Genomic DNA, 26,933 nt, shown 5'->3' with positions numbered 1-26,933 from the left:
CTGGGGAAAACAAAAAGTTGCACAAGAAAGATAACAGTTAAAGAATCATAACCATGGTGACACTAAAAATTGATATCGTTGAAAATTGTAACATTTATATTGGGTTGATGGAGAGAAAAGCAGTGTGTAGGGGTTGGTGAAATTTAGGGCCGAATTCCCATCTTCTGCAGTGGGAGGTCAATGGATAATTTTTAAAATTGTTAAATCAAGAAATATCAGGAGTTCCTATTGTGGTTCAGTGGGTTAAGAACCCAACTACTATCCATAAGGATGCAGGTTTGATCCCTGGCCTCACTCAGTAGGTTAAGGATCCGGCATTGCCACAAGTTGTGGTGTAGGTTGCTGTGGCTATGGCATAGGCTGGTGGCTTTAGGTCCAATTCATCCCCTAGCCTTGGAACTTCCATATGCTGCAGGTGCATCCCTAAAAAGAAAAAAAAATCAGAATAAGCATATTTTTAAAAGAAATAAGGGAGCAAATACTGGACAAAACAGCTGAGAGATGGAAGTGGCTGCTTCTGAGGAAGGGCTGTTTTTAGTCATGAGATTTTAATACCAGTAACTTGAAAAAACGGTGTATATCATGTACTATAATTATTTTTAATTGAAGTGTAGTTGACTTACAATATTGTGTTATTTTTAGATGTGCAGCAAAGTGATTTGGCTATACATATATAAGTATAGATATATTCTTATTTTGATTCATTCCATTACAATTTTTTAGAAGGGATTGAATATAATTCCGTGTGTTATTTATCATAATGTATTATTTTGGTGAAAGTTTTTAAATGAAAACAACAGTGTGTGATGTTGGCAGCCTTGTAGCCCATCTCTATGTTGGCTTCATGTGGGTGCATCAGATGATGGCAGGGGGTTGGTCTCTGGAGTCAACTCTGAGTGCACGTTTCACCTCTGCCGACTCTCTGGGGGCCTGGGGTCGTCCTCGCTGGGGTGTCTGAGGGGCATGACACAGCTCTACTTCCTGGGAGGTGGAATTGACACACAACGGATGTTTCAAAACTGGCATTTATTGTTAAGCTGTCATGGGCATGGCAGAGATACTCTGTGGGCAGAAGTCTGGGGAGGCACAAGAATAGGTGCAGGCCTGGGACCAGAGGTAAGACCCCCTGCGGATAAGTTCCAGGGTTTCAGAAGAAGGTTCCTCCTCCAGTCGTGAGCCTGTCACCTAATAAATTCTTGCTCCTTTGAGCTATATGGCACCTTCGTGGTTTCAAGGAGTTAATGTGCCTTCCAGAGGCTTTAACTTGTTCTCAGGCTCTTGCTTAGAGCTGGGAGGCTCCAGTTCATTTTGGAATATTTAGAGCTAAAAACGACAAGGTCAGATTTTAATCTGAGTATTTTATCACCTGTGCCTTTTAATTTTTTACAGGAAGAAACCCCAGTGTTACAACCCAGTGCTTCCCTGTTTCTTGTCTGGGATCCAAGTGCTTGACCCAGCATCCTGGGGCTGTTTCAGCGCTGATTTCAGGGCAAAGTGTGAAAGCCTTGGGTGTCTTGCAGGGCGAGTCCCTGCCCCGGGGCTTCTGCTCAGGCCAGGCTTTCTGCCAAGAACAGTCTGGGGGTCTCTCCTCCCGGCCAGCTCCACCCCAGGCCAGCCCAGAGGTTACCCCTCAGGCATCACCCCACGTTTTCCACCCTCCTCCTCCTTCAGGTGCGCTGTCTTTGTTTTGTGCTTTCCTATCAACCGGTATTTCCCCCTCTGTCACTTATCGCAGATGTAACCAGTGATATGGATGTTTGTCTTTCATTCTGCTCAGTGAATTTCAGGTGCGTGAGGACAGGAAGACTTTCCTCTTGCTTTTCGTTGCTTCTCCTGTTCATCACATGTGGTAGGTGTTTCCCTGGTCCATAGTAGGTATACACTGAATGTTTATTCCCTGAGGAATGAATAAATATATGAAGTACTAAAAGACAATCTCTCCATTTATGTGGTCTTTCCTATAAACATTTTTTTTTCCTTTTTTTGTTTTTGTCCACAACACGCAGAAGTTCCTGGGCTGGGGATCAAACCTGCCCTGCAGCAGTAATACCTCTAGTTCCTTAAACCCACTGCACCACCAGGGAACTCCCTGTAAACATTTAAAAATGTATGTCAGAGAGAGTCTTTGTATTCCTTACTGAGGCCATACTGCCAGCAGGGAAAGAGGCAGGGTGTCAATCCAGGATTATCCACTGGGGGAGGATTCACCCTCCCCCAGCTCCCGTTTCCCACCAGCTCTGAGAAGCTGTCACTCCCTCTGAAGGGGTCTGCCAGACCATGCTCCCCGGGCCAGAGGAGAGGTGTGTACGACGTGTCTGCAGGGGGAATGCAGGACAGTCAGCCTCGCTGCACAATTGCTGGTTTCGGTTGGGTTGTTCCCCTACCTTATTGCTATTTAAATACAGTTTGGATGATTTTGTTTGCTTTAGAGGAAGAAAAAAAAAAGATTCATAGAAGGTATAAAATTGCATATTATTTACCCCAGAGAGGAGAACAGTCCCCCTAGTAAATATGCATTGAAGCATTTTTATTTGTATTTGTATTTTTTAAAGGTGTTTAAACAGGCCCAGTAGACCGTAATCTCTCTTTTCAGAGTTGGTGCCATCTATGGATTAAATATGTATTTATACATTTCTTCTACTTTTTTTTAAATAAAAGAGACATCTATTTTAATCATTTAATAAACCTAGAAGGATTGATCAGTAAAAATACATATTTAAGTTTCTCTAAGAAAGATTTTTATTAGGCATACACATTTTAAAAACTAAAATATTTCTTGATATACATTGACTTTGTTAAACATGTGTGTGTGTATGTGCGTGTGTGTGTTAGGGAATAGTTTGGTTGAATATATGGGATGTTTTCAAAACATGAATAGAGGGAGTTCCCGTCGTGGCTCAGTGGTTAATGAATCTGACTAGGAACCATGAGGTTTTGGGTTCGATCCCTGTCCTTGCTCAAAGCGTTAAGGATCTGGTGTTACCATAGGTTGCAGACATGGCTCGGATGCCAAGGTGCTATGGCTCTGGCATAGGCCTGTGGCTATAGCTTGATTAGACCTCCAGCCTGGGAACCTCCACATGCCATGGATGCGGCCCTAGAAGAGACAAAAAACAAAAAGAAAACAAAAAACACACACGAATAGAACTGATAGGAAAGAGAGAAGGAAGATAAACTTTGGAGTAAGGAAGACCCAGGTTTCACTTCCTAGCCTTGGGGAGGAACTTGGCTTTCTGTTACCTGGCCTGCATCTGCATCTGTGGAAGAAGAGCAGACAAGGCAGAGTGGGAATCAGAGGAAATACACACAGAGCCCCCTGCATTGTATCTGGTCCAGTAAAGGCTGAGAGCAGTGGCTTCCTGTCCTCCCAGCAGCAAGGCGAGGGGCTGAGAGGCTGTGCCCAGGGAGCCCATCAGGATGCAGCACACTTGGTGCTCAGGGGTACCTGCTGAATAGTGCTCGCTTGGATGCAGGAGGCTGTGAACGCACCACCTGGGGACTGCCCTGGTGCTGTTTGCAGGCCTGGCTTCGAACCTGGGCTCCCTGCCTGGGCCCCTGAGATGTTGGGAAGTCATTTAAACTCCTTGAGTCCCATGTAGATAATAGTGCCTTCTTCCCTGGCTGGTTGAGAAGATAAACCTGGGACACATAGGCCAGACACAAATGACACAGCAGGTAGATAAAAGTGACAGTGCTCAACAGTAATTGTTCCTTTTTAGGGAGGCTTTCGCTTTCAAAAAACCTGGGTTTTAAAATTTGTCTGTGTCAGGAACTAGCTGTGTGACCTTAGATAAATTACCTAACTGCTCTGAATCTCAGTTTCCTTCTCGCTCAAAAAGGGAAAAATTACACCTTCTTGGAAGAAAGACTAGGGATAAAATACAATAAAGTAAAAGAAAAGAAAAGAAAAAAGAAAAGAAAAAAGTGATCCCCAGATGGTACAGGAAGGATGTCTGTTATGTGTGTGATCACTGGTCACCTTGGCCCTGCTTTTCCTCCTCCATGGCCACCACTTGATCACAGGATCCACCAAATCTGGGCAGGCCCCCAGCAAGTACTCCTGCCTCAACCCACTTGATCCAGACTAGTTTCCATGAATTAGCTCCCTCTTGTTTGTAACACTCCCCTGCTGAAAAGGAAATCAACTTTTTTTTTTTTTTTTTTTTTTTTTCTCTCAGCAGCAAGAGGGATTTTCTAAATATCATTGGTTTAGAACTCAAGGCCTGTTCCACTCTGCCTTCCTCTGTTTCCTCCAAGGCCTCTCCTGGTTTTTCCCCAAAGGGCCTCAGTCTGTCTGTTCTGTTTCCCCTCCTTGGAGTGTCCATCTCATTTCCATGAGTTTCCATCTCATTTTCACCTGGTCCTCTGCACCCACTTCAAACCAGTTCTTTTCGCCTGCAGATTCCACCACCAGTGAGGATTCTGATGAACTTCTGTAGCATTCTGGCTTTGTTGAAGGATTCCCACATGAATTTGCTCGTGAATGACATCTTTGCAACCTCTGGCTCTATGGAATTTGACTTTAATACTTAGAATGTGCATGTCCTGTTATCTTTGATATAGAGTCAAAAATGTGTTCATTTTTGGATGGTCTCTTCAAGTAGGTTATATGCCCTTTCCAGACAAGAGCAAATTATGTTCTTTATATTCCCAGCCTTAAAAAAAAAGGACTTTCTATTAAGTAGGTACTTTGTTAAGTGCCAAGTGATAATACTGTTACCATAGCATAAAAGAGCTTTCAGATTTGTGGATGAGGAGGGAAGTGATTGGTTGTTTTACTCTTTTAAATGCAAGCAGGCTTAGTTTTGTGGAAATGGTGGAGCTCTGTTAGAACAAAAGAACTCCTTGTCAATTGGTTGTAGGCATATCTACTTGGGATTGGAATCCTAACTCTTAGCTGTGTGGCCTTTAGCAAGTTGCTGAACCTCTCTGAACTTCCAAAGCTACTAACATCCAGGGGTAATAATGGCTATGTGGTGAGACTATGGTGAGGATGCACTCACATGGTACATACATGGCAGGCACTTGGGGAAACTTTAGCAGTTATGGGGAAGGAGGGAAGCCTCTCTCCTATGGGCTGGTCATCCACAGACCATGAACTGTGTGACAGAATCCAAGCCATTGTGGGTCCTTTGGAGGATCTGGGCTGTGCCTATGGTATGTATCTATGTGCCCATACCCTTCTGTAATACCCAGTGCTGTTCTCTTCAGAGATCTTCAAAGTTTGAGAGCATATACCAGAAGGGCACTTCCTAGGCAAGCAGAAAGCATGGCCTGCCCATAGCAGGACTGGGAAAGGTGGGGGTTAGGGAGGGGGGGCTCAGGCCTTAGAGCAGGTGTGGAGCAGGAGGAAATTCTGCCATAAGTCACACCCAGAAGTACTGCCACATAAACCACCCTTGCAGGGGGAGGGCCAGACGGGGCTGTGAATAGGAGAAGCAAGAAAGACTGGAAGCCACTGGCACCTTCTTTGGCCTTCTCATCTTGGAGATCTCCCATGCCAGCCAGCGCCCTCTTCCTTTCTGTTTAACCTGATCCCTGCCTGAGTTGTCATCCCTGCCTGTGCCCTATGGGTGTATAGAGCATCTTGACTTGGTGGAGTTTCAGGATGCTTTAATTGCGGGGAACCAGTCAATTCTCTGCGCATTCTTGGTGAAAACACCCTAACACACCCATCTTCCTGCTGGGGAAAATGAATTGCTTCCAAGGGCTCCCAATGACAGGGCAGGGGGAGAAGGCACAGAATTAAAGATCCCAATGCTCCCCCCACCCCCCACAAGGGCCAGGGCTCCTGTGGCCTCCCCACCTGGAGACCAGGAAGAGAGAGGATGGTAAGGAATTGGCCTGAGCTTTGGTCACATTTCCTTTTCCTGTTATGCCCTGAGCCCTGCTTGGGTGAGGTCTCTACCCACATCCCAGCCCCTCCCACTGCCCAGGAGGCACCCCGGGTTGGGTGCCCGTAGGAGGAAGTCGCATGCATTGGCACCTCATCCAGAGAGCAGTGCTCCGGGTGAGGGTGAGTAAGGGGCGAACTGCAGCTCGCGGAGCCCAGCCTCCCAGATGGAAAGTGCCCGCGTGTCGCTCAGGAGAGTGGAGCCAATGCGTGCCTTGGAGGAGGTCTGCTCCGCGCCCGGCGCAGATTGGTGCTGATGGTTCTTACCAGTTGTGTGTATGTGCAAGAAAAAACCAGAGACGCTGCTGCCTGCTCCCATCTCTCGCGTGCTCTCTCCCGCTCCCTCTCTCTTCTGCTCTCTCCCTCCCTTTGCAAACATTGGATTTAAACCTGCTCAGAATTCAGCACAGAGGAAGGCGGCAGCAGCAGCAGCAGCAGCGCAGCCAGCCCAGCCGCGGAGACACGGCAGCAAGATGCACCACCCCGCCTGCTGGATCGTCTTCTGTGTGACGACCGCCCTGCTCTTCATCCCAGGTACCCACGGGGGCTCTCTGTTCCCTCCCTGGGGCGCTTCCCAGAAGCTAGAGCAGAAGAGGAACCAAAGGGGAGCCCATGAGGAGGGGGTGTGAGATGCCTGCGGGGAAGAGGTGGGCTTGCGGTGTGCACGCCGCGCAGCTCGCCCCTCACGCGAGCTTGCAGCAGGGGCTCGGATCTGCTCTCGTCCCGGCAGTGGGTCTGGTGAGCTGGGTTCGAGATCTGCCCCTGCTGTGAGGCACTGCTGTTTCTGTGCAAGGTGCCGGCTGGCATTAACCAGCTGTGGTCCCAGGGGTAGGAGAAGAGGGCTTTAAACTCCCAGGGATAAAGCCTTCTCTCAGCTTCCGTTGGGACCTGCAAGATAGAGGGGCGTCCTGACTCCTCTCCGTCGTTTCTGAATCCCTCCTATCTCGGCATCTCCCTGGCATCTTTTTTTTTTAGGTCTCTCCTCCCTTCTCCCTCTCCCCCTCCTCCTCCTCCCTCTCCCCACCTCCTTCACCACCCTCTCTCCCCACTCTCTCCAGCCCCTTCCACCCCCACCCCTCTTCCTTTGCTCCTGCATTTCTCCTCTCAACACAGTCCTACCACCACATTCTTGCTTTATCCTTCCACCAAATGGGCAGATTGTACCTTTGAAATTCAGAATCCCATTTCTCCCTCCTCCTCCAGGCATCTGAACCATGAAATCTCCTCTGACAGAATTGGGCATGTTCTTCCTGGGGAGGGTGGGCGTCTGGATTTACCTGGTTCTCCTCCGCACTTTCCTCACCTTACCGAATGATTTAAAGGTGGTCCCAGCTATCACAGCAGTTACTTGTTTGGGGAGAACAAACCTGCAGCAACACAGGTAAGATGCTGCAATCCTGCCAGAAAAAGCTTAGTGGAAGTGTGGCAAAACCCAACATGTTTTAAAGAGATTCGATAATTGCACGCGCGTCGTTAGCAAGCAGACAGCTGAATGCCTGCAGGCACCCTTCAAACAATGCTGAAGGGCCTGGGTTATGCTTCCAAGGTTTTAGGCAGCATCAAAGGGTCTGTGGGATTTCCACCCTAAATCTTAGCCCAGTAAGAATTTTCTTTTTCTTTTTTTCCAAACTGAGATAGATTCCTTAGGAAAACATTAGCCAAAACCTAAAATCCTATAAACACATTCACACACGTAAATACCAAGATTCTTAAGCCTTACGTATTCTGATACAAGTAAAACACAATTTTACATTTTCATATCCAGAATTACTTGGGTTTTGTTTTTAAGAACATAAAGCCCTAAGTATTTCTAAGCTAGCAAAGTGAAATCAGAAAAATGAAAGTTTATTGGGAAGAAGGAAAAGAGGATGGAGTGAAAAAAAAAAGGAAGAACTCCATTGTATAATGTTTTGTAATGCTGTTTTTAAGATAGCACTTTTTCTGGCAGAGGTGGGTTCTGCATAACAACATTCCAGGCTGTTTGTTTCAGGCCGAGAAGTTCAGAGTGGGGGTGGGGGTGGGGGTGGGGGTGGGGATGGGGCGGATCTTCCTCCAGATTCATGCCTGGAAGGGGGTTTCAGCAGGATGCACAGAGAGGGAAAGGCCAGCTCAGTACCTGCTCCAGCCTGGTAGAGGGAGCCAGGTGGGCGCGCTGGTCCAGGTGGGGAGACAAACTTTTACATCCACGTGAGCCGGGCCTGGGTGACAGCTCAGGGACCCTGGCACCCAGCCGCCCTCCTCCCACTGGAGCACAGCTGGGCAGAGCAGCAGAGCTCACCCCGCCCCCGCCCTCAGGGATGCTGGCTGTGGGTTTGCCCCCCTCTTGGTGGGATCAGAAAAGCGTACTTCCAAAGGGGAGGGGGTGAGCCAAGCTGAGCTGCATTGCAGTGCACCCTGGAGGGAGCCGGGCAGGGTGATGCCTCCCTCTAGAGGAACAGGGCTCTTCTCCGCACCTAAAGCCAGCTCTGCTCCAGGGCACGCCTCCCCCAGCCCCTTGGCCTCACTAGAATGGGCTCCTGGAGGGGGTGGGCCTTTCTGTGGGGGGAGAGGGGGGAGCAGGGAGGGCTGCCCTTGGTGCTGACGGAGCTGGAAGCTGGCCTGAGTCATCTCGCACAGGCACAGAAAAGTTGCCTCTGGAGATGCCGGGGAGGAAAGGAGAACATCACTTCGGGAAGGTTCCTGCAGGAAACGGGACCTGGCTGTGTCCAAAAGTTCTGACTAGCTGAATGGCTGGCTTGTGACTTCTCCCTTCTTTGACTTCCATTATTACATTTTTAGATCCCCTCCACCCCATGGCTTCTAATGATGCTTTTTCTCCCTTTGGGGTTAATACCAGCTCGTTAGCCATTTACTTTTTCTGCGTCTACAGACAGAGGCTAATGCAATAATGCAGCCATGACCTGGTCAGGCCTTGATGCCATTTCATTCCGCAGCTTTCTATTTCTTGGTGAAACACGTTTCCAACCCAGAATAATTTTAAGGCTAATGTTGTTGTCGCCTGGTGCCTTCCAGGGGGAGACGGACGGCTGTAAATTGCTTTTCTAGGCAGAATGTCTGGGATGGGAAAGACAGTACCAAGTGGGACTATAATGAGCCCATACCCAAGGCAGGGAGAGGCCTTGGCTGACAGTGCAATTGTCACTCCGGGCTTGAGACGTTCGGTTCCTGAGACCCTTGAGACCTGGAGCACCCAGAAGGAGGGGCTTTTGTGGTCCTAGGCTGGAGGAGAGATGGGCCTGTGTGGGGAACCCATTTAACCGTGGGTCTGGGGGCTTCTTGGGAAGGGGAGTGGGATGGGAAGTAAGCCTGGAGAAGCAGGTGGTGGCGAGCGGGGGGTGGGTACAGATTAGAGTGCAGACCCCAACCCCCGTCTCAGTTACGAGGAATTTCTAACACCCCAGGTCCTTGTAAGCCCACTTGTCTGGACTTAACGATCTGTCTGGGGCTATCCTGCACCTACCTACGGTTTTCCTCTAGCCTGAGAAAGGCAGGGCAGTGTGTGGGGGGGTGCCGATGTGTGTGTGAGGGGGGGTGTGTGCGGTGGGGGGCAGGGGTCCTTCTCGCAGTGGGGAGGATTGGCCTCCAGCCAGAGTAGGGCTTCTGGTCTCCCTTTAGATCATTGCCTCGTGTTTGTCCCCTCACCTCTCTCCCTCCTGCTGTGTCCTCTTCTAGGACAGGGACTTAGCTAGAAGCAGGCCCACCTACCTGAATGGGCTGAGTTATATCCATACTCAGGTCTATGCTCTGGACTCCTCCCCTTCTTCATCAGGCCTTGGCCTGTTAGGGTCAGAAGGCCCCAGACTTGTGCAGACAATCTGTGCGGTGTAGGTGTCTTCCTCCAATGCAAGCACTCACCTTCCTTCTGGGATGTGCACTGGGCTGGGATGCACGACCTTGGGGTGAGGCCTGCAGGTCCCCCCTGTGGTGTCAAGGAACCTATAAGATTGCCTGCACTGCTCAGGATCAGGTCCCAGCCCCATCCTCCCTGGCTGGGGAGGGATGTGATCAAGGGCCGAGAATCCTGTTACAGTCAAGGCCTCCTCACCCCCTTGTCAGTCACAGATCTGTGCCTCTTCCCTCAAGCACCTGGTGGCCCTCATCCCCTAAAAGTGGCAGACGTGTGAGTAAGGCCAGACCACATGCTGTCAGCACCACACTGACCAGCAGCTCTGAGAAGGCGGCAGGTGTCGGCTGCTGGGGAGAGACTGCTTTTCTGGGCCCTGGAGCCGGGCAGCCTGGTTCACCCAAGGGTGCTGCCTCCGTCCTGCCTGCCTCTGGGCCTGTGGTCATTAGTCAGCAGCTGTGAGCCTGGGACTCTCATGTCAGTCACCTCATGGTCATGGCTTTGAGCCTGGTGGGGGAGGGTGCGCTGACCATGAGAGCAGCCTACCTGAGCCTCAGATAGGGCTGGAGGCAGAGAACTGAAGCTGATTCGGAGCCCTTTGAAGCTGGTTTGTTTGGCTCAGAGTGTCCTCTGGGCCTCAGTGTACCAATCTGTAGAGTGGGTTCCAGCAACCTCTGTCCCTTGTCTCCAAGTGGACGGAGCAACCAAAAACATAGGTTAGATGATAAGGTGAACATAAAAAAACCACCCTGGTCTCTGAGTAACAGAGCACAAAGAGGGGGCTGTCTCACAGGAGGAGACGGGCATTCCTTACAGTTGGAGGAGGCAGAAGGCAAGGCTGACCATCCCCACTTAATATGTGCCATTGTCACAGTGATGGGAACTAGCTGTGCAACCCTACCCCCCCATGCATTTATCCAACAAGATTTGATTTGGTTTTAATTAGGCAAAGATACCCTCCCGCCCTTAGAGCAGAGGTCTATAAACCAGGGAATATTCAGAGTGTTCCTGGCCTTGGATGCTGCTGCCATAGCCCTGTGGGCTTGGAGCTTCCTGGGCCTTGGTTTCTCTGTGTGCATGACTAGGGCAGCAGACATGGCCCCTTAGGTCCCTGGCGTTGCTCTGCAGGATTTTGGGGTGCTCTGCACATGGCTGGTACGTCGGCCTTGGACAGTTGGTGCTCCAGGAGCCCTATTACCTGCAGCCCCTGGGCTGTGGCTTTGCTGGCCTGGCCTTACCGGAAACAAGCCTGTGGCTACTGCTGTGGCCTGCAGCTGCCTGGGCTGCGAGAAAGGAGACGTGGAAAACACAGCCCGACTACTCCTGGTGGTGAGCTCAAGTGTCAGCCCACAGATGGCTGGTGACTGCCTATAAGCCAGGCCGTCAGCCGGACTGGGTGTTCACACCTCTGGATGCTGGGTGGCACATTCCATACTGTGTAGGCACTCAGAGGAAGGAGTCAGGATGGCATGACCTTGGGTGGCTCTGCTCTCTCTACCACCCCTTTTGATGCTGCTAAAGGCGCTTGGCTCTGGGCCCTGCGGACACCTGCCCTCCTGCCTTCGTGCCTTCTTACGCTCGTGATGGGAAGCTACGCTTTTCTCCTCAGCTTGAAAGGCCTTGGTTGCCTCTGCTTTCCCTGAGGGGCTGGAAGCAGTGACACAGTGGGGCATGGATGTTGCTCCTTTTGAGATTTCCCCACTGCTCAGTCTGTATCACAGGTGCTGGTGCTTATAGGGCCGGGGGCGGGATCAAAGGTCATTCTGAAAACAGGTGGGAATGAACTTTGGGGATCAGAGATAAACCTGGAGACAGATGTGCTTCCTGTGCCCTTCCTGTGGGTGTGAGAATATGTATTCTCCCCTTGGCTGCCCCACTCATGTCCACACAGGCGCTCGCACACTCACTCACACACCCCTCACACACATACACACACTCATGCACACACAGTAAACTCATTCACACATACACACTCACCCACATATACACTCACACATACACACTCACACAACTCATTCATATATATACACACGCATACAATACACTCACACACATTCACACAGTCACACACACACATAACTCACACATACACACCCATAGTCACACTCACAAACATGCACATGTACGCACCCCCCCACACTCACTCATACAACCCTCTATCACACACACATAATACTCTCACACAACACACACGCATACATTTTCATCCACACAGTCTCACACTCACACAACACACTCACAATTTACCCACACACTTATAACCCTCTAACATTCACATACTCACACATACACTCTAATACACACTCAAGTCTTACACACACAACTCACATATGTTCACACACGCACACTTATGCACCCTGTAACACACACACACACACACACACACACACACACACACACACACATCCCTGTCTCCAAGTCAGAGCTTAGCTACCTGAAGGTCGCATCTACAGCCTCTTGAGGAAAGCAAGCCTCTGGACTTGTGTCTCAGCCATTCCAGAGGTCCTGCTGTTGTCACCAAGCCTTGGTGTTCTCCTGTGACACCTGTGTGCCTGTACCACACTCCTCACGCTGTGGCTGTGTGCGTGCATGTACCCCTCAGCAATGCAGAGACTCTGTGTGTATTTTTCCCCTCCCTTCCCTGCCTGGGAGCCTGGGGGAGGCCAGCCTGCATTCGGTCCCCAGCACCTCCCTCCCCCAGACCTCTCAGTACCAAGAGGCTGGGGACTCCCATGCAGTCTCTGGCCTCACTTAATTAAATGTTTGCAAAATGCTTTGAGGCACCCCTGGGCAATGCATGGGGTAAGCACGCAGCATTATCATTATCATGCCGGCTCATTTCTTTAATGAGCAGCCTGTGCCGAGACACCCCCAAAGGAAAGGCCCAGATGAATCCATGCACTGGGACACAGGCCATTGATCACAATGGCTGCTCACATCTTCCCAGGAAACGGGAAGTGACAGTGGGATGGCAAGCTGACACCCTCCAGGAGAGAACCAGCGTTTTCCGCCTCTCAAGGTGCAGACTCTGAAGCAGCCTGCCTGGTCACTCTTGAACTGTCATTCCCAGGGAATTTACAAATGCTGTTTTACCCCCCCTCCCCACCCCGGGGGTTGGCCTTGTGGTTCTACTAAGAGTCATGATGGTCTCGCACCTTGTGGTCTACCTGGGGGATTTCTCTTTGGTCTCATTTGCTCCTCTGAGAGATCATGAGCTGGGCAGGGTAGATGTCCAATACTGAGCTTGTCCTTCCTTTGCTTAAAACCCTATGCAGACTTCTGGTTGCCTGTAGAATAGAATGCAAAGCACTGAACTGGTCCAGGCCATGGCCTGGCCCTGCTCCATCGAACGTCTTCCTTCTGAGCTCTCTGCTCCTCCAGTGCACCACGCTCTCCTTCCTCAAGGTCTTCCCTCAGGAGGTCACCTGAACCTAGAAAGGTCTGATCCTCTCTTTGTGATGTCTCTGGATAAATGTCCTCACCATCCTTCAGGGCTCAGCATGAGTTTCTCCTGAGTGAGGTTAGGATTCCCTCCTCACTGCCAGGTTTCTCCTTTCTAACATGGGGGTGGGGCCGGTGGTCCATATATTTTAAAGCAGTTCTTTTTTATTTTAATGTCTCTTATCCCCGAACTGTGGGCCCTAAAGGTAGGGACACATTCGTTTTGTGCGCCAACACGCCCTCCGTGCCCAGCACAGTGGTGGATATGGAACAAGTGCTCAAAAAGTGTTTGTTGAGTGAATGAGCAGGTAGAGCATGATGGACAGATACACAGATGACCAGCCAAAGTCACACTGGTGCTAAGGGTCAGCTTATCTGTTCTGTTCCATCGCACTGAATCCTTAGGCCTCTGGGACCCCAGGTTTGGCCTGCATGTCAGCGTCCGCATCTGCAGAGTGAGGACAGAGAGGCTTGGGGTTGCGCTGTGCTAATGGGTCATGGAAATGTACACTGTGTAGTGATTGTTCATGCTGAGGTTCACGCCTGTCAATACGCACACGAGGCAGCTCGGAGCCGGGGACAGTTCACATTGCATGTGGCCACAGACACGCCTGACAGTGAGAGTCTCTGTAACCGCAGATGAAGGCCCTGATGGGTGCTTGATAGGAACCACAGTTACTCAGCAGGTTTAATCAAATCAAGGTACTGATGAAGTGGCCCCAATTATTTGAAATTTAGCATTATGGCCATGGTGTCAACAAGTAGGCGCTGTACCAACACAGGGTAGAATTTGTCTACAAGAAGGAGGAAGTTGCATTAGGGGCAGGGGAACTTGGAGTGGGTCATCCTGGAGCAAGGGACACTAAACAGGTTGATGCTCATGTGGATGAGCTAAGGAGGGCTCAGCATGACAAAAGAAATGGAAATAAGTCATCTCGCCTCATCTTGTATCCGTTATATCCCATAGTCTGGCCAATTGCAGACCTGCTGTTTCATGGCTGTGAGATTCCGAATGGCAGGGATCTTGTCTAAGTGTGTCTAAGTGCCACAAGCACCAAATGCATTCGCTTACCTGGTGCATTGTATTGAGTGGTTCCTATGTGACAAGCTCTAGGCTGGGCCCTGGGAGTGCAGTGCCTGCACAAAAACCTTTAAGGTCCTACTCTCAAGAAGTTCGCAGCCTCAAGGGAGAGACAGACCTGCCTCAAAGACATGTCCACATTGTGGGAAGTCAAGGCTGATGTAAATCTATGGGAGGAGAGGTGTGTGCTGCTATGGTTGTCCAGGGGAAGAGCTTGACTCCCCAGGGAGGCCAGGTCACTTTTCCATGAAAGCAATTGTTGAGCTGAGATCTGAAGGATGAAGAGTGGAAGTGAGGGAAACCCAAGGGGGAGGCATAGGAAGAAGAAGACTCAATAGATCACGCAGAGGCCACGTGGCAGAAAGGACCAGAAGATGTTCTTCTGTTTGGCTGAAGCAGAGAGGAAGGGAGGATGGTGCAAGATGAGGCTAGAGGGCTGGGAAGAGGTCAGAAGATGCCAGCAGCCCTTGAATCTCATGTTAATCATTTTGGCCCTTAGTCTATAAGGGATGAAATGCCACTGATGCAATTAATGTGGTGGGCATAAGGATCAGGACTTACTTTTTTTTTTTTTTTGTCTTTTTAGGGCAGCACCCCTGTAGCATATGGAGGTTCTCAGGCTAGGGGTTGAATCGGAGCTGCAGCTGCTGGCCTACTCCACAGCCACAGCAATGGGGGATCCAAGCTGTGTCTGTGCCTACACCACAGCTCACAGCAATGCAGGATCCTTAACCCAGTGAGCGAGGCCAGGGATCAAACCTGCATCCTCATGGATACTAGGCAGATTCGTTTCCACTGAGCCACAACCAGAACTCCAGGACTTACATTTTGGATCTTGTTCTTGTGCATTTACTAGAATGGAGTAGAGGTGGATTAGGTGTAATTTTGCCCTGGAACAAGAACAAAGTTGCTCTGGGAATTCCATCATTCCTTGCAGTCTCATAGTCCCAGTCCTTCCACAGGGTCTAAAGTAGGAGTTACAACTGCATGCTTTACTGCCTCATCCTCAGAGATTGCAAAACATTCTAGGTATGTTGCCTGCTGGGACCTGCCCTTGGTCATTTGCTCCTGAGAGAAACCAGGCCCTTTACAGAAGTTCTGGTTTTTTTTTTTTTTTTGTCTTTTTGCCATTTCTTGGGCCACTCCCATGGCATATGGAGGTTCCCAGGCTAGGGGTCTAATTGGAGCTGTAGCCACTGGCCTATGCCAGAGCCACAACAACGTGGGATCCGAGCCGCGTCTGCAGCCTACACCACAGCTCATGGCAATGCAGGGTCCTTAACCCATCGATCAAGGCCAGGGACCGAACCCGCAACCTCGTGGTTTCTAGTCAGATTCGTTAACCACTGTGCCACAATGGGAACTCCTTTTTAGAGAAGTTCTGATGTGACTCTCTTGATTTATGGGCACGAAGATGCAGCTATCTCACAAACATCATTGTGATGTCACAAGAGCCTGCATGACCTCCCCTGCAAGCCCACCACCTAGATAAGTCATACTGACTTATGTAGAAAAGTCGAGGGCCTTGGCTCTGGAAGGGACATTGGGGATTGTCTAGACCATCCCTTACATTATGTAGATGAGGACATCGAGGCACAAGTGGCTTATCTAATGTCAAAAAGTCAGATGGTGACCCTTCAGTAACTGGTGTTCACAGCCCAGCTGGTGTCATGTCAGCACAAGAAGGGCTGAGATGATTCTTCTCTCCCCATCGGGCCCCCTGTTGGAAAATAGACCTGTAACCTTGGCCACTGCTCTATTCCCCTCAATCTCTCATATCTTAGTGCACAAGGAGCATCTAAAACAGGCCGGCTCCGCAGTATCTGCTACCCGAGGATGAAGGTGACAGGTCAGAAACAAAAGTGAAGCCTGTCCTTTTCAGAGGCATCCTCTGACTTCGAATGACCTTTTCTCATGAACTGGGAGACCTCTAGAAATCAATTGATCCTTATTATGCAGAAGGATATGCTCAGGGTGGTATGATATCAAATTCCAGATATGTGGCAACCTGACTTGTCTGGTCTATGCACTGCAAGAGGCCTCTTCCTTTGTCATCTCTAGACCATCAAAACCAAAAGAAAACCCACAAAGAAAATGCCTGGGTCTCTATATGAACAATTTGAGGTTAACAGTATACAACACACATCCAAGTATGTCAGGACTGTCCAGTGTGATCATGAGTGGAGGCCCAGCCCTCTCCCTCCCCGACTCCCACAGCCCTGCTCTGCCCTCACAGTGGACCACTGGGGCCCGGGCACCAGCTAGAAAATCGGTTCAGAAGAGCACTAGACCAATGCAAAATAGGAAGGGAGGGTTCAGGTTCAGATCAGATATGAGTGCAGTGCTGACCGCATGGGGGCTGGGCACACAGGGATTTCCCTTCTAGGAAGTCAAGCCTCAGGAAGCCTTTGCTTCTCTGAACAGAACAACCTGGTTCTTCTGGAGAGCTCAGTGCCAAGAGATTTCCCAGCTCCTTGGAGAGGAGAAGGTTGGAAGAGAGAGTGTGGAGATGGAAATAGCCCATCAGCCTCCAGCCTCCAAGGGAAGCTGGAGTTGCCTTGGGAGTCCCCTGGCTTTATCCCAGGGGAGGAGACGCCCAGTCTCATTTGGCACAGGGGTGGATGCCTCTTTGGGTGAAGCCCAGATGGGGAGGGATGGTGAGAGCCACTCTCAGGATTCTGCTCCTTTCCCCAGTGGGGCCTCCCCTCCTTTTGTTTAGGGTGAGGTTTGAGAGTCAGAGGACACTGTCTTACCACTGCCTGCCACAGTGCCCATGAAAATCAGACCCCTCCCCTATTGTAATCCAGACAGGGGCTCAGTTTATCAGCAGCCTCAGAGAAAAGACCCAGCCTGAGAGGAGACAGAGAGTGGGCCCAGGAATCTGAGAAGGGCCTGGAGACCCAGAACCTTGCAAACACATGATCCATATAGGGGTCTCGCTGTCCGTGTCACCTGGCTGCCTTCCGAGTACTTGAAGCCTTGGGTCTGTACTGTAGGCTGGGTCTTAGGAGGAGAGCAGAGCTGACTTGTACCTTAACCATGTATTGGGTCCTCATCTCCTCTGGGGTGTGGGGGCAGGAGGAGCTTCTCTAGCTCTAGAACATTGGTTTTTCATCTGTTTGAAGATCCCATATCAGGAGTTCCTATTGTGGCTCAGTGGAAACGAATCTGACTAGCATCCAGGAGGATGCAGGTTTGATCCCTGGCCTTGCTCAGTGGGTTAAGGATCCAACATTTCCATGAGCTGTGGTATAGGTCGCAGATGTGACTTGGATCTGGTGTCACTGTGGCTATGGTGTAGGCTGGTGGCTAAAGCCATGATTCAACCCCGAGCCTGGGAACCTCCATGTGTAGTGGGTGGGCCTCCCCCCCAAAAAAATCAGATTTTATGCTGCAATTGAGGAGCACAAGCAATGGAAGAGAGTTCAGGAGGGTAGGGGGAAATCAAAGATACGTTATATATTGTTTTCCCCTGTAAAAGCACCCTGTATTCTCAATTCCTCTTTATTTTCCATTCTTCCCGACAACATTTTTCTTCCATTGCTTTTCGATGGCGATGTCTGGGAAAGGAGTGACTGTGGTGGGTTTTTGAGTAAAGAGAAAGACCTGCAGTTTCACTTGTGTTGGCTGGAAGCCTTGGCTACCATGAGCAGATCTCTCACCCAGGCTTGTGTTTGGACTTCATTTTGCTCAAAGAAATAGAGACGTAAGAAATATCTTTGTTGGAATTCCCATCGTGGCTCAGTGGAAATGAATCTGACTAGTATCCATGAGGACTCAGGTTTGATCCCTGGGCTTGCTTGGTGGGTTGAGGATCCAGTGTTGCTGTGAGCTATGGTGTAGGTCGCAGACGTGGCTTGGATCTGGTGTTGCTGTGGCTGTGGTGTAGGCCCATAGCTGTAGCTCCGATTCAACCCCTAGCTTGGGAACCTCCATATGCCGTGAGTGCAGCCCTAAAAAGACTCCCCCCCAAAAAAAAATGAAAGAAAGAAAAGAAAAATGAAACATCTTTGTTATCATCTTAAGATTTCCCGAAGCCCCGCCTTTTGCATTGCACTGCACATTGGGTGGTGGAGGCAGCGTGAAGGCCAAGAGCAAAGGTTAGAGCTGGAAGGAGAGTCGGGAAGACAGTGGAGCCGGATTGACTGGAGGCCAAAGCCAGGGAAGGATGAAAGCCAAGCACCAGGCCACCAGGCAAAGAGGGTCCCAGGAGGAAATAGGGGCAAAGGAGGGACCAGCACCCAGAGAAGGGGCAGGGGAGTGGGGTGGTGCCCCAGGGACACGCCTGCCTCAGAGGCTCCGCCTGTACCCTCAGTGCCTATCGCCCACCAGCAAATCCTCTGTGGGAAGAGCCCCACCCAGGGCCCCAGAAGGTGAGCCAAGCCATTCGGGAACATCAGGGACCCAGGAGTGAGCACAGGGCAGCCTGGGAGGTACAGCAACTGCCGGGCTTCCGACCTGTCCTGCCCACACGTCCCTACCCACCCCCACCCCTCCTCCTGCTTGGCCTTTCTTGCCCAGACCCCTACAGGTTTGGTTGTAGTTGAGTGGGTGACCATCCATCCCCCATACCCCGAACAAAAGTGGTGTCTTTTGCTTTTGAAGGTTGCCTCTGTTAGAGCAGAAGCAGAAATGTTGCAGGACTCTGCCTTGGAGGGCTGGAGACATGTGTTGCTTCCTTGGTGTCTTCCAACCATGGAATGTTAGAAACAAACAGAAAGGGATGGAACAGCCCTTCTGCCCCCCCTTGTTGGTTTGGTAGCTGCTGCTCAGCTCAGCAGACACCCTGGATTATTCCAGCCCTGAACACCCACGGCCACAGGTATCCCTTTAAAGAGCCGCTGTGGTTCTTCCTTTTTCAGTTTGGCTAGGAAAACCCTACTCCCCAAACGTGCTCCTTCGGAAATACCCACCCTTGCCTGGATGCTCCCCCATGCAGTTCTATCTCCTGGCCATCCCATGGTTCCTTGGACCCTGACGCTGAAGACTGCCCAGCCCTGAGACCACGTGGGCCTCTCAGAGCGCTTCCCACGGCCCGTGTCCTGCAGCTGGCAGTGTCCTGCGTCTGCTGTCCAGGCCTCTGGGCCTCTTGGCAGTGAAGTGGGTGGATTCTGTTCCCACTCCCTGACCCCCACTGCCCCTTAGCAACCAGCGTAGTTCCACTCTCACTTGTTTTATACCATCGCTTCCTACTGTTAAAAATTAAGACCGGAGTTCCCATGGTGGCATAGTGAAATGAATCTGACCAGGAACCATGAGGTTGCAGGTTTGATCCCTGGCCTCGCTCAGTGGGTCAGGGATCCAGCATTGCTGTGAGCTGTGGTGTAGGTTGCAGACGCAGCTTGGATCCAGTGTTGCTGCTGCTGTGTCTAATTGGCTACAGCTCCAATTAGACCCCCAGCCTGGGCGCCTCCATATGCCACAGGTGCAGCCCTAAAAAGACCAAAAAAAAAAAAAAAAAAAATAAGACCTATTGTATAACCAATGGTCTCCAAATTTTGTTTGAAAGCCTGTACCCATGATACATTTATTTATACAGAAATAATCCATATTGCTGTATATATGTGTATATAAATATTTTGCCATATATATATATGTACACATATATAGTGAACAAGAAGGACAAGATAAAATAAATAAAAATGTGAATTCTAATATCTTTCTCTTCTCTCGGTGCGACAGTCAGAGTGTCCCTGGGGGTGGGCACCCCTTGGGGACATGCCACGTCCTTGGGCCTGGAGTTAAGGCAGAAAGGTCAAGCCATTGTTGGCAAGAGGCTTCTTGTGGCTCTGCTCTGGCTGCTTCTCTCTGGGACTTCTTGTGGGACGCGTCCTTGGCCACACATCACTGTGGATGTTGGCACAATGCAGTTGCTATGGCAGACCCCATCTTAGAGCAGCAATAATGTCCTTCAACAGCTCTGTCTTTGTGGTGAAAATGAGTAGCATGTTGATGGGTACAGACCAGTATTATGGATGTTCTTTTGTTTACCAGAAGGGACCATTGAACGGAAATAAATGCAAAACAGTCGTCTTCGGGAGAGAAAAGCTAAAGCCTTTCTTCCCACTGCACGTGGTCCCTCACCCCAGAGCTCTCTCCCTTTGCTCCCTCTGTTCCAGCTCTTTCCTGGGGAACACTTGCCATTATAGACACCGGGGTCCTCACTTTGCTGAGGCATATTGAAAAGCGCCCTTTGCCTTGATGGCACATCCAGCTGGAGTGTTTCAAGTAGCTACTGAGACTGTACTAAGGGGATTCACAGAAAGGAGTGAGCTCAGAAACTGGCACTGGGGGGCATCGTCCTGTAGGTTGTCCCGACGGTGGCAACAATCCTGCATTACGGCTGCAGGCAACACTCGATCAAGGCTCTCCACTCTCCCTCCTCCCCTCTCTGAGGCCCTCCTGGCTTGGCACCCATGCTTCCCATGGCTGCTTTCTGCCAGCCACTGAGCCAGGCAGAGGTGCCAGGTCGTACCTGTTCTTGGGAGACATGTCCTCTTTGATGGGCGACTGGGGCTTGAGGCTCCGTGGGGGCCTTGGCACACTCTCCTTAGAAGGACACTGTGTTCCTGCGTCTTCCCAGCCTTTCTGCAGCCTTGCTCCCACTCCCAGGGGCCAGACCACAGCCTCCAGCTCCATCCTCTTCTCCCTGAGGTGTCTCCCTAATCAAAGTCTTGCACATGTAGTCCCACCTGAGTCTAGTCCTTGGAGGATCCAGGCTACAGCCATGCTACTGCGCTGACTGCGGGTAGGCAATCTGAGGCTTGACTCCAACCTCTCCAGCTCCACGGTGCACCAGCCACCCTACTCTGCAGAGCTGAGCCAGGACTCGCTGGAGCCCTGGGAAAGCTGCAGTTTTTAGTACCAGGGGGAACTTGCTCTTGTAGAGTCTCCTGGGCAGAACCCAGGAGCCCCCACCTTTGGAAACCCTCTTTTGACCCCAAATAAATGAAACATTTTTATAACAAGTCCTCCGAGATTTCTCATCAGAAACCAGCCAGGTTTCTGACTTTTTCTCATCTTCCTGCTTTGTTATCTGGAGCACACCCACTGCGTGGCTCATAAACTGGTTTTCTCCTTTGGTGCTGTGTCCATTTTTAATTGCTATGGTTGAGCCATAGCTTCTTGAACTTGATTTCCCTACTGTCCCTCTGGCACTGGCATCCTTGGCACTTGGCAGGTTGTGGGGTCTGCCTGGTATGTTGTGGGATGTCTGACTGCATCTCTGGCCTCTGCCCACTAGATGCCTACAGCCCCTCTCAAGTTGTGACAACCAGAATTGTCTCCAGACATAGATAAATGTCCCCTGGGGGACAAAATTGCTCCCAGTTGAGAATCACTGTTCTCTGGTCTTAAATGGTCAGTACAGTATCCTAGCAACGCCCTAACTTATGTCAGTTGTCTTTCTCACAGCTAATGAAGGACAGCCTTCTCTTCTGACTCCATAGGCCTGCAGCTCTGATCTGTTCTGGTTTTAAGTCTGTGAGAAGCTTCCAATTCTCCGAGTGTTTGTTCCACAAAAAAATTCGGTTTATCCAAAACCTGTAAATCAGGCCATCAACTTCTTCACCTGTGCTGGGGGCTCTCTGATGAATACTTTTAGGAGTAGCTAACGAGTGGAATGTAGTTGGTAATATCATTAGGTAGAAAGGTGGGGCTCTTCTCTGGTAGACTATGTCTGGAATAAAACAGATATGAGAAGTCTTACCCATAAGCATGTTATTAGTTTAGCTGGACTGACTCTCTCAGTGAGCATGCAGTTTTTATTAGTCAAACGGTTCCAGCAACTCTTCCTTAGGGCAGACTTAGATTTTGTTCTATTAGCTTGAGGGTAGTCTGGAGTGAGAGCAACAGCCCAGATAAGGTTCTTATGCACAAATACTTAAACCTAAAGCTAAAATGTGATATAAAATTAGTGGGTTATAAGTAGTCGTGTCGACCTACCCACAGTGATGTGTGGTAGAATATTGAGATCAATTAAAAGTACTGAGCCGATGTGAAACAAAAGGCATTTCCTACAAGCAAGAGGTGAGACTGGTCCTCGGTATTAAAAGGACTCTTGATAAAGTGTCTGGGCTGTTTCTTGAGGAAAAGGAAGGCTCACCAGCAGGGCACTCTGGGTCCTGGGTTCAACCACAATCATTTTGGTAACTGGGGTCTCCAGGAGCTCCAGGTGCGAAGGAAGGGAGCCGACAAAAGTGAGCTGGAGCAGACGAGTCAGAAGCCAAATAGGAGGGTTGGATGGGTCCTTCTCTTCAGCCCCTTTGGGGGGTGACCTGCGGGCCAACACATCAGGCCCATGTTCCAGATGTCAGTGTGTTAGGCTCCAAAGCTAAGGAGCAGTCAGATGCTTCCTTGTAAATCACCTCCCTTGCACACTGGCTTCTCATTTCCACACAAGTCTCTATGACCCCCTCTGCTGACAATGCTGGATGCTCTGGTTGTGATCTGTTATCACTGTTCTCAATGGCTTTCTCATGGTCTGACCGGTCTAGGACCTTGCAGTCGTGCTCTCCAGTTCCCTGGCTGTGACAAAACCCTTCACAGCCCTGGAGGGCCCTGGTGTATCAGGACCGACCCTTTGGGACTGAGAATCATATTTCTTTTCTGTATTCAGCTGATCCCACTGGCCTGATTTCTCTGCTGCTGGGTTGTTGACAACAATAATTTTAGAAGCTAAACTGTTAATTTCTGTGATCTAGCTCACTGATTAGGATCTTTTCATGAACCCCATTATAAATGCCAAATTTGGTTTAGGTGAAAGTTGCTTCGTGGTGAAACTCCATATACAACCATTAGTTCTACAAGGTCATGTGTACAGCCGGCGACCAGCAAGCACTCCGTCTCTGCCAGGCCCTGGAGGCTCAGGATGCGAGGTCACCAGGGAAGGGGCAGCTCTGAAAGCATACAGGTGCATCGGTGCTCTCCGAAATCTTTTCCATAAACTGTTTCATGAGAACACAGAGAAGGAAAAACCTACTCTTAAAGTTTCTCCCGGGAGGCTTCCTGGAGGAGGGGACATTAAGGGGGAGCCATCGCCTCTAGGAGGCCCATCTGCGTTTCCGGAGGCACAGGACTCTAAGCAAACCTTTAGCAGAGTTCTCCATTTAAGCACTGCTCCGCATGGCCTCAGGGCTTCTCCTGAAGTCAGAGGTGGGACTGCTGTGTCTTATTTAAGAAGTAATGTGGTTTGAGGTAGATTCCCGAAGACTTCAAGAGGAGGCGCCCAGAGCGGACCCCTGCCACTTAAAAGTTCTGTAGATTCTCCATGAGTAAATATCGAGGGGATGTCTCCACAGAGTAAAAACATCCTGGCCAGAAGGTCGGCTGGAGAGGAGGGAGCCTGGGGGCTGACCACCCATACACCCTGGGGCACCTTCCTAACCTCTCTGGGACTTAGACGGGAGCTGCTGACTATAGCATTGGGAGGTTAATTGAACCTGCTCAGAGGAAGCATTAGCAGATTCAAGGCAATCTCAGTATAAACACTGAACGGCCTTGTCACCTCATTGTAGAGAGGGGCCTCGAGCAGGTCAAGGCCCTCCTTACTGGGTGGTGATGGGGTGAGGCCAAAAGAGGACGCCCAGCCAGGCTCCGTCTCTGCGTTCAGAGCCCAGCTCCACTCTGCTGCTGGGTGTGTGCCCAGTTGCCTGCTGACACAGGCAGATGTGGTCTGTGTTGCAAAGCCACGGGGGAGGTGACACTTGACAGGCCTCGCAGTCACCTCTTCTCCCCCTCACCTGTGTGACTGGGGGCTGTGGCCGATTCCTTGCTGGGCCAGAGACAGCAGCACTTACAGCAGCCCTAGACCCCTAGCTGATGGTTGCAGGTTGAACCTGCAAGGAGGAGCGGGCTCAGCCAGAGTCAGGGTGGCTGACGGGCAGGCATCTCTCTCCCTTTCTAAATCTGCCTCATCCACGCCACGTGGGAAACTGGGGGCAGAAATCACTGTGGGGCACTCTGCTAAGTGGATGCAAAGGCTCGGAGAAAGAAGATACCAATGTTTAATGCTCCCGTGGTCTTTGCTACTCAAAGTGAGCTTCCTGGAGCAGCAGTGTAGGAAAGAAGACTCATGCCCTCTCCCTCCTCCCAGGCCTAGCCCACTGCTCTGATCCCAACCAAGGCCCAACCTAGTCTAAGCAGCCTTTCCTGGCTACGTCACGCAGTAAGCACCTCGTTTCCTTGGCCTCCCAAGGTGATGATTCTCAACCTTGTTTGCACATTGGAATCACCTTCAGGGTGGGGGTGGGTGGGAAGGTTGCTTTAAATCAACCCAGGGAGTTCCCATCGTGGCTCAGCAGAAGCAAATCTGCCAAGCATCCATGAGGACGAAGGTTCGATCCCTGGCCTCACTCAGTGGGTTAAGGATCCAGCATTGCCATGAGCTGTGGTTTAGGTTGCAGATGCGGGTGGCTTGGATCTGGTGTTGCTATGGCTGTGGCTGTGGCTGTGGCATCGGCCGGCAGCTATAGTTCCAATTGGACTCCTAGCCTGGGAACCAGGTGCAGGTGTGCCCTAAAAAGAAAAAAAGAAAAAAGCCAACCCAGATGCCTACCCAAGTCCCACTCCCTGAGGCTCTGATGTAATGGGTCAGGGCCCAGCATCAGACATTAGTATTTTGAAAAATCTCCCCTGGTGATCTTAATATTGGCCCTGGCTCATTTGGGATTTTAACGACTCACCCTATCAATGCTGCCGTCTAAAAATGTCTTTCCTTGTCTCTTTCATGAGCGGAAGCTCTTCTCGCAGAGAAATTCTTTTCCAGTTCCCCAAGTGTGAGCACACGTGGTGCCCTGGAAAGGGCAGTAGGAGTCAGGACCCCTGAACTCCGCCTTGCATGGCAGCGCCCAGCTGTGTGACCTTGGGTGAGTCACTGGCCGTTTCTCAGCCCCAGATTTCTTCTCCACAAAAGAAAGTGGCACTAGAGCAACCCTAAAGGTGCCTGCTGGTTCTGATGTTTTGAAATTCTAATGAGAACTCAGAAAATGGGATTGATTGCAACCAGCTCATGGCCTTGAAGCCTGGCGTTTGACCCAGTTTAGAGCATTCTCATCATCCTCCTGCTTCACAGGAGAAGGATGCTGGCGTTTTTCACCTCTGAAGGTGTGTCTTCTCAGCTGGATATTAGGCCTTTTGCGAGGTCATTTTCACCAAGCCTTCTTGTCCACAGCGCTGCTTGGTCTGAATTGCCGCTGGGGAGCCCTCATGCCCTCAGAATGGGCTGGCTTGGCTCTACAATGAGGTCTTTTCTGTCCTGATTCTACCCTAGGGAGCAACCGGAAAAATGGGCACAAGTCAACACCCACAGGTTAAAAAAGCAAAGTGGGAGAAAGGGTGTAGTGCATGGACCAGAGGAATCAGATGCTTGCGGGGTTTGGAAGGAGGAGAGTGGGTGACTCAGGCAGGATGGGAGCTGCAGACCCAAATGGAGAAGGTGGGCGGCCTCCCCAGCCCTACCGGATGCTGCTGGTGGAGACCTGGGCAGAATACAGTTTCCGGCCTCCCACCCCAGCACAATGCACGCAGCAGTACAGCACGTACACTGGCTGAACGATAACCATCTGCTTGGGGCTCCAAGACAGTTTTTCTGCTTATGTCCTTAGGGCAGCGTCTTTAGTTGCCTCTTGCAGCAACTGCTGTCCCTGACTTGCTGGGGAGGGCGGGCCCCACCTCCCTGCATCTTCTGCTGGCCAGTGATTCCTGTTTCCCCACATGGAGCTCCCAGGAGCTCAGCGGAAATAAGACAAAGTATATTGCTAACCCATCCACACCTTTCCTGAGGGATCACGATGACAGAGTGGGTGGAGGAACAGAAGGGCAAGGACTGAAAGATCGTCTCCTGCCACCAATGGTGCTGGAAGCTCTGGGGATCAGTGAGCTCCTGCAGGGGACGCCCTCTGAGGCCCTGCCAGTGACCTGTGGGCATTTGGGGGCTCCTCTTAGGTGCCAAGCTATTTGCAGACATTTGAGAATTAACCCTCTTGCAGCTCACCTGGGATTCTTTGCTCTGCTCTTTATTTTATTTTTTAAATGATTTTTATTTTTTCCATTAGAGTTGGTTTATAGTGTTCTATTTTCTACTGTACAGCAAAGCGACTCAGTCACACATATATACATTCTTTTTCTCACATTATCCTCCATCATGCTCCATCACCAGTGGCTAGATACAGTTCCCAGTGCTACACAGCAGGATCTCATTGCTTATCCATTCCAAAAGCAATAGTTTGCGTCTATTAACCCCACATTCCCAGTCCATCCTGGGCATCCCTGCCCCTTGGCAACCACGAGTCTGTTCTCCAAGTCCATGAGTCTCTTTTCTGTGGAAAGATTTATTTGTGCCATATATTAGATTCCAAATATAAGTGATTCATATGGTATTTGTCGTTCTCTGCTCTGCTTTTTAAGACTTAGACAAAGTAATTCGGGAATTTGGACTAAACTTAGCATTTGGACATGTGGCTTTTAGTCCCTTTGCTCTGGACTGTGGGAAATTGGATGAGACATTTTCTATCCTGGGGCCTTGGTTTTTTCAGATATTACAAAGAAACAAGGATATCTACCTTTGTCACAATGCAGGACTTTTTTTGTGTGTCCAGGGTGCTGTTGGCAGAGGACAATTTAGAAAACAGAAAGGAACAGCATGCTAACAAGGTATTACTACTCTCTCGTGCTTC

General features: G+C 50.3%; 1 protein-coding gene across 5 annotated transcripts in view; it reads left to right on the top strand.

Annotated features, from left to right (window-relative positions):
* The window catches only part of OPCML (opioid binding protein/cell adhesion molecule like), a 1,103,452-nt gene continuing 1,082,168 nt past the window's right edge, over positions 5,650-26,933 (top strand). The window contains exon 1 of one of the 5 annotated variants that reach the window (XM_021102357.1): positions 5,650-6,427. In XM_021102357.1, the coding sequence (XP_020958016.1) occupies positions 6,172-6,427 (256 nt within the window). In that variant the 5' untranslated portion in view covers positions 5,650-6,171. The remainder of the gene's footprint in view (positions 6,428-26,933) is intronic. The other 4 variants (XM_021102356.1, XM_021102355.1, XM_021102359.1 and 1 more) reach the window with 4 other exon arrangements.

Source organism: Sus scrofa, chromosome 9, assembly GCF_000003025.6.
Source record: "Sus scrofa isolate TJ Tabasco breed Duroc chromosome 9, Sscrofa11.1, whole genome shotgun sequence".
NCBI lineage: Eukaryota > Metazoa > Chordata > Mammalia > Artiodactyla > Suidae > Sus > Sus scrofa.
Note: the sequence above shows the minus strand (reverse complement) of the source record. Positions and strands in the feature narration are given on the sequence as shown.